Here is a 13,257-nt window from a genome sequence, read left to right as displayed (position 1 = left end):
GTTTATTGGAGAAGGGCCCTGAGGAAGGGAGGGAGTTCACCAGCGTGGCAAAAAACTACCCTTGGTCACTGAGGCTTGACTTTGAGCCAAGATGATGGTCCTTACAGAGAAGTGTGTGTCAGTAGAAAACCCAGTGGACTCAAGAGAAAATGTCCCAGTCACCTCGCGGCAGTGAAATTGTAGCCTATTTATTTCAGATCAGTAACATGTTGAAGGACTTGAGACGGGCGGGGGTGCAGTTCGCCATTTCTATGGAAGATCTGAACACAGAGCAACGCTTCAGGCGAGCCAGGAAATGTTGGCTGCTGCAGTTTTTTAAATATTATTTTTACATAAATTAGTTTCTTGTGGGAGAGAAACTAATTAGCTCATCGTTTGGGGGGGGGAGGGGCCGGTGGGACGCTCAGCATGTAAAATCAATGATGATTTGTGCAACAGCTTCTCAAATGGCAACGCAGTGGGCCGCATGCTGATATATGCTTGCTGTGCATGACAGTGCTTAATAGATTGATGAATAGATGGATGACCGCAAGTAGCATTACCACTTAGAACATCCCTCAAACACTAATAGAGGACTGAGGCATAAGACATGTAGTACGTACTAAAAACAATGCAAAAGAACACCAAAAAAAGCTTCATTCATGAATAAAGAAAGTGACTATTTGTTGGAGTTATCTAAGCAGATGGGATCAGTCTTCCCTGCCAAAAGACTACAGAGTGATATCAGGAAGATTTAATAGATGTAATGGTCTGCTTTAATGAAATGGCAATATAGTCACCAGTCTGATGGAAAACCTGTCAGAGAGATGAGAGCAGGGCAGGGAGCTGCCTGAGCAGACAATGTTGCAGACAGTGTATACAGATATAGAGCTTAAGAAAAGATGTTCATGCTGCCAATGCCGATGGCATAGAAGACAAACTGACGTTCAATAACACTGCACATCACTTCATGTAATGCATAAAAAAGGGCCAGGATAATCTGTCTGTTGATCACTAATGTAATCACAGCAGAGATTATGTTTTCTCTATGCTGACTGTCCTCATTTGCTTTTCGCTCTGGAAATCAGAAAGTAACAAAAACAAAAGGAACTATGATGGTGATTGTGTCGAGCACACGTTTTTTGAAAATGCAGATAATGTATTTGATGTATATAAGCCTCTTCAGTAAGCTTATATCCTTCATAATTTGTGTTTATGCAATCATTATTATTAATAAGAATGTCAGGTATATTACTGCTCATAAATGTGGGTCCAACAACCTTCATTTGTAGCTCTTAAACTTAAAAAACAAAAGTCCATGCAGGCCAAAAAACACTGAATATAAAAACACTCACTTTAAGGATTAAGAGAGAGGGAAGAAAAAAAGAAGACAGAAGAAAGAGAGGCATAAAAAGAGAGATTTTATGTAGTTTACTAAGTCTACATCCTGTCAAACACTATGTTACCTGCCTCACCTGTCTCCTAAATATCATAGCCACTTGTACCAGCTTGTTAACCTTGAAGACAAGATAATGAGCATTGCCTCAGGCATGACTCAGCCAATATGTGGGCGCTCTCTCGCTGCAATGTAAAAGAGTGTTTCTCTTCTGCCTGTGCTCAGTCCTGCGGAGCAGAGCAGCATCTACACCCTGGGAGGCTCCTGAGGTTTTGTTTTTCTGAGATCATGGGGTTGAAACACTGATGGGTGATTTTGTTGAACCGTTTGTTCTTGCCAAACCTTTTGTACTGAGGTCTTCCAGAGGCTGATTTGCCTGAGGAGCGCGAGGCTGACAAGAGTTCAATTTGCACTTGTCATCCTTTTTTATTGCTGACGGGTAAAAGTGTATCTTCAACGTTGCTGCAATCCAGAAAGTTAGAAAAAAAAACCACCCTCTGCTCAGTGAGATGACACACGTTCTCCCAGCATGGCTAACCATCTAAAAATAAAGAGGGTTATCTTTGGGAACCCTTCCTGCACACTGTTTTATGGTAAATATTTGACTCTTAATCTCGGCTGTCTTGTCACTTCTTGCTTCTTCCCCTCTCCTCTCACCATCTTCTTCCTCTTCTCACCTCTTATTTCCCTCCTCTCTCTCTCCTCCTGCAACTTCCACATCTCCATATTTACCTTCCCATCAAACCTCCCTCTCTGCTGACTACGTCTTTCTTCGTGTCTCTTTCCGTCACTGCTGTTATTTTCCACTTCTGATTCCTTCTCCCCTTCCATTCTGATTGCACGTCTTTCTCTTCCTTCCATCCCTCTGGCATTCTCACTCTTCACTCCTGACCACCTCCCCCTGCAGGTATTCCTTCCAGGATGAGGAGGACATGTTTATGGTGGTGGACCTGCTCTTGGGAGGAGACCTGCGCTATCACCTCCAGCAGAACGTCCACTTCTCGGAGAGCACTGTCAAACTCTACATCTGTGAATTAGCCCTGGCCCTGGGATACCTACGTACCAAGCGCATCATACACAGGTATTCCTCCTCTGAACCCTTTTATTTTGTTCATTATACTGTAATTTCTTCAATAACCATTAATAATGCAGAGGATGGTTTGCTACCCGCTCTGTCTGCACAAATAACATGAGAGAAATACTTTTTGACTGGTTGCTCCATTGTGTCTCTCCCTGATACACTACATGTTCCCCTTCTGTCTCTCTCTCTTGCTTTTCACCATGAGCACTGAGCACCCTGGTGTTCTTTTCTCCTTGGCTGTCCACTTCCATATTATTTTCTAATATGACTGCTCCACCACTGTGCAGAAAGGTCAAGCTGTCTTGACATGAGGGTCGCACCTGACACAACAGTTTACCCGGAGCCGCAGACTATAGTCATCATGAAATGCACCAGTTCTGTCTACGCTGCTGTGTCGATGCCTCATTTAATTAATAAAATGCAGGTTAAGTGCTTTTTAGGCAGAACAGGCTGCAGCTATGGCAGAGCCACAGACTCGCATTGGCCAAGAAAGACATGGCTGCAGCCCAGTATTATTATTTTAAGTTGTTGAAGTGACTGAAAGCGCTCGGGGTATCCTGTTACAGCCGGTGACGCTGCCAAAAAAACGTTTAATACACTGAGTGAGGGAAAAGTTCAAAACTGTCCTTTTGCTGAGACACTAACCCACTGAGATTTCCTTACCAGAAACACACAAATCTACCTCATTCCTATGGGGACAGTGCAGATACAGTAACATACACAATCACAATTTTCTGTAACACAAGTACGGCATCATTCACTTCAAAACTGTCCTTTTGCTGAGACACTAACCCACTGAGATTTCCTTACCAGAAACACACAAATCTACCTCATTCCTATGGGGACAGTGCAGATACAGTAACATACACAATCACAATTTTCTGTAACACAAGTACGGCATCATTCACTGATTAATACAGATTTTTCACATTAAAACTCTTCAAGTCATTCTTTTATGAGTGAGCTTTTGGTGAATATAACCTGACTCTGATAATGCATTGATGGAAAATGTCATTAGAAGTTACCATGTGAGCTGCTTAACTAGCAGTTTATTTCTGGCCACGGCTATTACATGAATACAGGCTTTTATATGAACATCATTTAAAGGAGGACTTTAGATACAGAAACACATACTTAGACTACTGCAGGCTACCCACACACAACCATATGTATACAGTACTTGTACCTTTTTATGACTCTTCCATACATACATACAGTACTGTATGTAAGTACATTTCTCGCATGAATGACCTAAGTAGTGCTTTGCTCCAATCTCCGAGGCACTGCGATGTCCATATTCCATCCACTGCTTACATTTACTCCTCCACTCTGGTGACCACAGTAAACCTAGAAAGAGAGGCCCTCTCAGATCATGACTAATAGGAAACATCACTGCAACAGAGAACATTCATTTATCAACACCCCCGGATAACAAATTACGCCGTTTAACGTAAAGCAGGCTACTTGCTCTTGTCCACGCTCTTAAACCTTCGCAGGAAAGAGAGAGGGAGTAATAAATGGGACGGATTATTAATTTGCCTATTCATTCAGTCCATTGAGGGGTATGAATATTTAAATCGTGTTTTCTATTTCAGTGCTGGAGAGGACAGACTTGCCACTTGATGTGCAGGTGTTGGGGGTGTTTGTTTAGACGGAATCAACATCTTTTCAATCTGCATTCATTAGCTTCAAATAGGAAGAGGAGCTGAAAGTAACTCTCAGCTCATCTCTATGGAAATTGAATATATAATTTCCTCCCTCAGATGTGGACGAGATGACTTCGGTACAGCGAGTGAATGAACTTAAAGCGTTCAGAATGTGTTTTTGTGTACGCGGGATGCACCTGTGTATACGTTTGTGTGTGAATGCAGGATGTACACATTCTCCTTCCGTTGGTCTCTGATGATAATTAGGGGAGCAATGACGATAATGATATTAATCGTATGCAACATGATGATACACTAATTATATTATTTGCTCACGAATAAGTTTGATCACGACTGTGACAGAATATGCTTGCTGTCTTTATTGCATTTACAGCATGCTTACGATTAATAAAAGGTATGGGGGTCACCAAAAGCAGACTGCAATCTGGAGAAGGGCTGGTTTGTGGTCGCAACAAAAACACACAACATGGTATCATCAGCATTTTGTTTTACGTGTTTTACACAGCGTCCCAACTATTTTTTGGAATCTGGGTTGTAAAACTACTGCCATCAACTACAATCTATAGATCCCACCTGGGTTCTTGGCAGAAGTGGAGTAATTTGACAAATAAAAGTAATTTAATCAACTTGGAAAAAACTTAAGCAAGGTTTTGTGTGGTCAAGGCCAGGGTAAAGGTCTTAGAGGGAGTTCTGTCTCCATCTGTAACCATACCAGAATCAATGATAACATAACAACAGCAGCGACCACAACAGGAGACATTTCAGTCTTTAACATTGCTAATTATTTTGAATAATGAGCTTGCACTCTATGGCAAATATGAACAACCTCAAGGGAGTGGAGACTGAACAGCAATGAGGTTAATAACACCAGCTCATCTCTCAGAGCCTGGACGGAAAATCAGCGACAGGGCAGCGTCATCATGGTGACACACAGGAGCCTCTGAGCTGATATGATGCAAGGATACACAAGAGTTTATGGCACTTTGGGTAAGACTTAGTAATTATTTATCTTTGCTGTCTTGCTCAAAAAGTGTGACTGAGCTAACGGTGAGCTCAAAACTCTAACAGAATATTTTTTTTAGACTTCTTGCAGTGTTCCTAGATCTCAGCAATTAACTTGATGAGTACAATGTTATTATCAATAATGAATAATAATCCATGTTTTCAGACACCTATAAATTAATCACATTCCATTCCATCGCATGTGTCAATCTTTTCCTGTCTAAATAATTCTTTTGTGGTGCATAAGCATTTGTATTTGCATTTCGAGACATCATATTCAGAATACAATCAACCTCATGGGTGTCATATATCCGGTCCAGCCTAATTCAGGGTTGGTTAGTCTGTGTTTTTAACCCTAAGCTCTCTGAGGAGTTTGAATTATTAACAACAGAATGAGTCTCAATTAGATGACATCTTCAGAGACCTCACGAGTCTCTCCAAACAAGTGGAAAGACGGAGAAAGACACAGTATGTATGCGTCTGCTACATTTACCTCATCACCGTCTCTTTGACAACAACACAACAACAACAATAATCTCTGGTTGAATCCTCAGGTGCATTTTCGTTGCCTCCTGGAATCCTTGTAATGGAAAGACTTGCATGATGCCAGCAAGCAGACCCTCTTAACGAGTCATTATGCCTCAGTGTTTCATTGGGAAACACACTGGCCATTAAAGTGGTTAAGAGTTTTGTTTGCTTCTCATCAAACTGACAGTGATGGATATGCTGCGGACAGATCTCACTTTACAGTTAAAAAGGACGATGCATCAGTGTGTTGCATAAAGTTCAGAGTCTTTAAAACAGATTCTCAGTATTTCAAAAATATGCTGTAAAATGTACTAAAACCAAGCATTTACAAAACACTTCTTCAAGATATTTGTATTACACTTGGTTGCTACTGCACAGTGTGCTCTTATTATTTTATAGAGAGTACAGCAGCTTTGAGCCATGCATTTTGTTATTTATAACCGTTCAAAGGGGACTAATGGTCATTTCAAAGGACCGGTGTGTATGATTTGAGGGGATCTATTGGAAAAACATGTCAGAAAAAGAAGATAATATTTAGAATTAAGTTTTCATTAGTGCATAATCATATGAAAATAGGTTCCACAGAGTCTGCCATGTTGCACCGTCACGTTTCTACAGGAGCCCAGAATGAACAAATCAAGGAGAGAGGCTTGCATTTTTGAGTTTTGTAGCAACTGAAGGTTTTCCTACACGCTTGGAAAGGGGGGGATGACGGGAGGGGTACTCAGCTGGATGTAGTTTGCAATTACAGCACTAGACATCACTAAATCCTCCCCAGTGGTGCCTAAAAAATTAACATTTATTCTATTTATAATGTGTTGATGGGTGAATAATAATTGTCAACGAAATACCATGAAAATACTAAAACCATGAATTAAATACAGTGTAGCAGAAGATGATATACAATATGTTATTACTCTGTACCTCAACAGCTGTCCAGGAACTATTAAAAACACATCACTGAGCCATATTGTTGCACTGGTTCTGTCATGACCATCAGCATGGACCCTGTAGTCTTCAGTTTTGACTCAATCCCACATACACATACTGCTGCAAGTACTCACTAGAGCTTCAAATACAGTATGTGTTAATTCACAACTGAAAATAGTCGCCAGCAAATTCTCTTTTTACTGCTGTTTGAAAAGTTTGTTGGTACTGTAACCAGCTGCAGTGCCACAAAAAGGCTGGAAAAGGGGATGGATGAACACACTGTCGCTTTTTGTCTTTTAGAAATTGTCCAGTCGATTTATTCAGATTTCCTATTTCTTAACAAATGAACTGAAGCATACTGAGGGCCAGCTGTTACAGCAACAAACCTATTTCAGCCAAAAAGGATTCTCTTTTACAAGCTCCTGCCTCACTCCCACTGACACACACACACACACACACACACACACACACACACACACACACACACACACACACACACACACACACACACACACACACACACACACACACAGTATATCATGCCTTCCCCTCATAATCTCTCTCAGCATCACTCCCCCTTTTTTCCCTCTTGTGCTATTTTCTCTACCTACAGTTTGATTTCCTTCTCAAGCTCTTCTTTAGCTCATCCTAATTTCTTAGTCCTGGTTGTGCAGGATCTGTCTTTTTCTCTGAGGGAGTGGCACGAAGTGTAGCTCTGCATCAAATAATTTATTTGCTCTTTCATGCCCCTTTCCTCTAGAGGTCTTTCGCCAAGCTGTCAAAAGGGAATATGGTCTTAATTCACCTATATGGTTAATTAAAGGTGAAAGAGAGGAGGAAAAACCAGTCTCAGTGGGTCTTCTAATGGGTGGTTCTTAAAATGTAGAGATAATATAAAGTACTGCAGATTGCATGGAGGCATGCAGGCATAGTCGTTACTCTTACTCTCCATCAGCTGCTGGAAACGGCGAGCGTTTGTCATGTCTTCAAGTGAAGTATTCTTTATTCATGGAGTGTGTTAATGTTTTATTTCCCAGCAGAAGAAGAAAAAGAAGAACCAGGAGGGAGGGGAGGAAGGGAGGGAGGGGGAAATTATACACTCATATTTCATAAATACAGATTAAGGTGCCAGCTGGTGCCAGCTCTCTGATTTCCACCACAAAATGGTGAATTGAGCATTATCATTGTGGAAAATCTCCCTCAGCTCAACCCCGCTCACAGCAGCAGATTAGCCGATGGGAGGAGGTCTGCGCTCTGAACATGATAGAATGTTTACTAGCTAGTCTGCTCCAAAAAACATCACTAATTGCCTGCTTGTGTACCTAACTCACGTGCCCGCCTGGAGGAGAAAGAAAGAGCGGGATTTTGGCAGAGAGCAATGCATTCAAGCAGTCAGAAAGGCAGATGGGGAGACAGAAAGAAGGAGCTACAGGCAGAGATGGAGTCAAAGATCCAGGCAGAGAGGGTGGAGAGAGCTAAGGTTTTTTTTAACACTCCTTGAATGTTTCTGACTCAGTGAATTATTCATCACTGGTAATTGTGATGTGAGTTTTGGCCTTGGCTTTTTAGTGCCGACTGGCTGCTTTCAGCGTCTGCTGTGCACTCGCCGCCTCCCAAAAATCAGCTCCAAATTAGACCGGGGACTTGTCAAGCCCGACTTTCGTCAACCAGACACACTCAGTATACGTTGATGAATAAGGAATGAACATCTCTCGGTTGCCACTGTCACGCACACACACAATGTTTACCCATGTGCATAAACGGGGCGAAACACGCACATACACCTGTGCCACTCTCGCACTTGTCAGAGCTGCTTTTCTTTAACAGGAAGAAGAAAGGGTGAGTGAGAGACGCAGCAGTTTGCTGGGGTGGAGCTGTTAGTCTCTGTGGGTCTAGTTGGGCTTTCAATTCACGTTCAAAGGCAGCGGCTGTCTGACTCGCTCTTCGTTGGCTGGTGGGCGTGGGCACGTAGAACTGAGGGACTCTGTCACCACGCGTATCTGCATGTTTCTGTGCAACTGTGTTTTATCGCGTTCATGTGTGTCTGTGTGTGTGCTGAACGTGTGATGTAGCTGAGCTGTGGGCTTTCTGGGGCTTCCAGAGCCCCTCCACTCTCCTTTGTGGCAGAGAGGGAGAGGCACAATCTCAAACAGCGCTCTGCTTTTATTCTGGAGTGGAGGAGAGAGCTACTAAAGCAGCAGAGCCATGAAAGAGCCTCTGATTAAACCGCCTGGAATCTAGGCCCAGAAAACCAGCAACGGCAATTTCACTGAGGCAGCTTCGCATTTTTTTCAAATTGAATTGAATTTAGCGGGAATCCACTGAATTAAAGATTTTTATAAGGCTGAGAACAATCCATCCACTTCACATTTTGCCCAAAGCTACAGAAACAGAAAAATGTAAGACATGATGTAACTAGAGCTGCTTATTGAATCTCAATACTCTTGTACTTTTGGCACAGTCGGAAACGACGAGTCCATTAATGGATTTGTCGATTAACAGAATATGAATCTGCGACAATTTTGATGATTGAGAAATTGTTCAAGTAATTTACAAGGAAAAATACCAAATATCAAATGGCCTTCAAATGTGAATATTTGCTGGTTTTCTCAGGCGTCTTTGTCAGCAATATGAAGGTTGAAAAAAAAAAAAATGGCACGGTGGAGCAGCAGGTAGTGTGTGTGCCTCACAGCAAGAAGGTCGCCGGTTCGATCTGTGGGTCAGGCGGGGCCTTTCTGTGCAAAGTTTGCATGTTCTTCCCGTGCTTGCGTGGGTTCTCTCCGGGCACTCCGGCTTCCTCCCACAGACCAAAAACATGCTCATTAGGTTAACTCGTTACTCTTGGATTGTCTTAGGTATGAGTGTGAGAGTGAATGTTTGTCTGTGTATATGTTGCCCTGCAATCGACAGGCGACCGGTCCAGGGTGTACCCCACCTCTCGCCCACTGACAGCTGGGATAGGCTCCAGTCCCCCGCAACCCCGAAAGAGACAGGCGGGTATAGAAGATGAATAAATGAATGAAAGTAAACAATTATTTGATTAATGGAGAAAATCATCTGCAAATTAATAACGATATTAATAACGATACTGAAAATAACCATTGCAGCCCTACTATCAAATACCAAAGCTGGCACTGAATGTCTGCTGATATTTGTAATCTATTTTGAATTTTTTATGAAATAAAATGTGCCAACATTTGAGAACTGTGTCTCTCAAACAGGCTGCTGAAGCATATATGTGTGGACATGTGCGTGCTTTCATAAGTTCCTTGAATGATTGGAGTGTGTGGCTGCCTGGTTGCATGATCTGTGCCTGTGTGTGTGTCCATAAGCCTCCGTTCTCAGGTGTGTTGGCCGCTCCAGTATCAGTGCAGTATCGTATGACCAGGTACAGGCTTCAGTTACCCCTCTGCCTCTGATAGCAGGCTGTAATGAGGCCATTAGATCCTGGTAATAGCTTGTAGGGTCAGTCAACCGAGAGAAAAGCCAGGGGGATCGGCTTGCGCCGAGCTCTCCTCACCCTTCGTTTCACTCCTCACACAGGAGAGCCCCAGTTTTTACATCCACTCCTGCCTTTTCCTACTGCTCACTTCATTTCTTTACCATGCTTGGCCTTTGTACTCACTGCCTATCTCTCTAAATTTACCCACAGCTCTCTCGCTTTCCTCCCCTCCTTCTACTCCAATCGTCTCATTGACTCTCCATTTTCTTGATTTATCCGTTCAAACTAGCTATATATTCTGTTTTCTCTCAAATCGTCACGACCCCGCCTTTAGCTCTCTCACTCAGTAAATGTAAAAGTGTCTGGCTTCCTAGCTCTGCTCACCTCCTCTCTCTCAGTCTGGTCCGTACGTCACAAATTATTTCTTTACTCCGTTTCTCAGTTTATCGTTATACATTTACTTTATATCTCCCTCCCGGTCTTTCTGTTTCTCTTCCATTTTTTCGGGCCAAGTGATTCACACACAGCTGTCAATTCATATGTAAAGCGCCTTCAATTATCATAAGGTTTTCTCACTTTTTGCTGTCAGGTGAAACAGGAAATTCAGGGAAAACGTGCACCCAAAAAAGCCCCAATTTCATGTACGACTGCAGCAACGAAGAATGGCGGATGATTACAAATTGCTGATGCGATAGTCAGCTCACGGTGCAGGATCTGGATCTAGAAGCTGAAGTAAAATACTTTCGTCCTACCCCAGGCACCCACACAGTCACACACTTCTACATCCAAGTTTACTTATTCCAGTATTTCCCGACACATTTTTTCTCAGAGGACAGTTCATTGAATAGAAAACTCTTTCATGCCACGCACCTTTTCATTGTGTCATCCCGTTCAAAGTGGTAAACGCTTGCAGATGGTTGAGGTGTCACCTAGCCAAGCAGTCCCGTATTCACACAGCACTGGTGTGATTGGGGCTGCAACAGACCCATCTGTTTCTCAGCACTAATAGATGTTGCATAGTGGTTATACAGGCTAATAAACACAGGGGAGAATGAAATATTCAGGCCACAACTCAAGTGTCCTCTCACATCTTTTACTGTAGAAATGAACAGTAAGTCATTCAGACTTTGTTACTTAATTCATATCAATAACACTGTATAAAAAAACATGTGTCACTTCATCCAAAACACACTGCACAGACAAACTGAAATGATAGAAATGGCAGCACTCAACAGTTACTCAAAATATCATCTCCAGATGTTCAGGAACATGATTGTTTGGTACAGTGAAAATGATATCATCATTTTCATATTTTGCTGAGTGAAAATGAAATGCAAAAACTACCATTCCCTCGAAAATTATGACTCACATTGAAATATCTGTCAAAATAATCGCAGCATGGTAATAACTATAATCAAAATCAGAGCTCCTCATGTATTGCGATGAACACAGGGTCAACACTTAAGTCTGAGTCAAGGAAAATACAATATCCTGTGAATACCAGCAGTGCTCTTTCCCCAGACATCATCGTTACAGTCTGACCTACTTTTCATGATGACTTTGTTCCTGACAGAAAGACTTAAGTTTGTAATTGTTGGGTAATTCTTTTACGTCAGCTTCAGTGAAATGAAAACAGAACTTAATTCATGGATCATTAAACCGAATGCAACTGAGAAACTGTGAGCATTGATTGTGACTGTAAGAATAGGCTTCATAAGTCTCTGAGCTTTATAAAATATTGACAATTTTAGTGCAAAACCGCTGTTTATGCAGGGCTGAGCCCATTAAGCAGATCTGAGACTGTTCTTTCATTTGTTCTGGTTTTAAATAAATCTCATTATTTCGTGTAACATAACACTTATATAGTAATTTAAGCTACTGGTATCCATCTACTACTAGATAGCAGAGGCTCCCTTTTAAAGAAAAAACACTCACTAAATTCACTTCTTTGAGATGTCATACTAATGTTAATTGGTTCTTTGCATAGAAGTAGCTGACTACTTTAACTACAGTATGTGTTTGAGGTAAATGTACATGCCTTGCACTCAGACGCATCTGCTTTCCTGTCATTGTCCATTCCTTCAGCTGCATCTGTTGCACCCTTGCCGGTGTTAGCTAGTGTTTCAAACCAGTACAGCCCCAGACGACGGCGGTTTTTGAAAATGTGAAGGAAGCATTTTCAAGCTAAAACAGGTGTTAAGTTGCTCCTTAATGTCTGCTGTCGGAGGAACAGGTCAGTCATGGCCATCATCACCAGCTCTACCTCAAAAGTTTGGCTTTTACCACGAGCCACCTCCTAACGAGCCTCGCTGCTTTGCTTTATCTCTTCAGCCACTTGTCTGAGCACCTTCTTGTCCTGTGGCTTCACAATGGCAGCATGGCCTTTAGCTACAAAAGAGTCTTCCATGTTCTCACTTACAGCCTGCTTTTTTAGCAGCAACACATGCCCCTCCTCTCTCTTTGAGGCAAATGTCAGCTAATTAAGGGTTACATGTTCGACCTTTCTCACCCCCATCTGGGCCGGCGCCATTCAATCCGCCAAAGCACCCATGAGCCGAGCTCCATGCCACAGGTTGTCCCCGTCTCTGAGTGTGTGCCGCAGACACACACGCGCGCACATGCAGGCACACACAAAACACAGGTCAGCATGGCCTTTGATATGCTAAATACCGCTGGGTTCCTACAGGGCGGCAGGCTCAATTAGAGGAGACACTCTCATTCTGACACTGAGGATGCACAGTGGGTTCGACTGCCACAAAGATGATATGTGTGTGTTACGGTGCCACAGTCTCAATACTGTTGTGATTAAACAAAACACGAGATGTCCAAATGTGCTTTGCTTTCTACAACCCCATTCCAAAAAAATTGGGAAGCTGTATAAAACATGAATAAAAGCAGAATACACTCAGTTTGCAAACAAACTGCATTTACTGACAACTGCTTTATGAAGAGTTCCTGAGCCCATGCCGTAATATCCTTTATCCAGTCATGTGTTCACAAAGTGATGAACCTCCCTCCATCCTTGCTTGTGGATGACTGAGCCTTTCGCAGACGCCCCTTTCATACCCAATCATGATACTATCACCTGTTACCAATCAACCTGTTTACCTGCGGAATGTTCCAAACAGGTGCTATTCCACATTTTGTTTGAAACGTGTCGCTGGCATCAAATTCAGAATAAGCACATATTCACAAAAATCAGTGAAGATGATGAGGTGAAAATTAAATATAT

The 13,257-nt window shown here is 42.3% G+C and overlaps 1 protein-coding gene across 2 annotated transcripts in view; it reads left to right on the top strand.

Moving 5' to 3' along the window:
* Window positions 1-13,257, top strand: part of stk32a (serine/threonine kinase 32A) — a 64,899-nt gene that overhangs the window by 21,027 nt on the left and 30,615 nt on the right. For both annotated transcript variants that reach the window (XM_070983622.1, XM_070983623.1), the window contains exon 5: window positions 2,283-2,456. In XM_070983622.1, the coding sequence (XP_070839723.1) occupies window positions 2,283-2,456 (174 nt within the window). The remainder of the gene's footprint in view (window positions 1-2,282; window positions 2,457-13,257) is intronic.

Source organism: Chaetodon trifascialis, chromosome 16 (assembly GCF_039877785.1).
Source record: "Chaetodon trifascialis isolate fChaTrf1 chromosome 16, fChaTrf1.hap1, whole genome shotgun sequence".
NCBI lineage: Eukaryota > Metazoa > Chordata > Actinopteri > Chaetodontiformes > Chaetodontidae > Chaetodon > Chaetodon trifascialis.
Note: the sequence above shows the minus strand (reverse complement) of the source record. Positions and strands in the feature narration are given on the sequence as shown.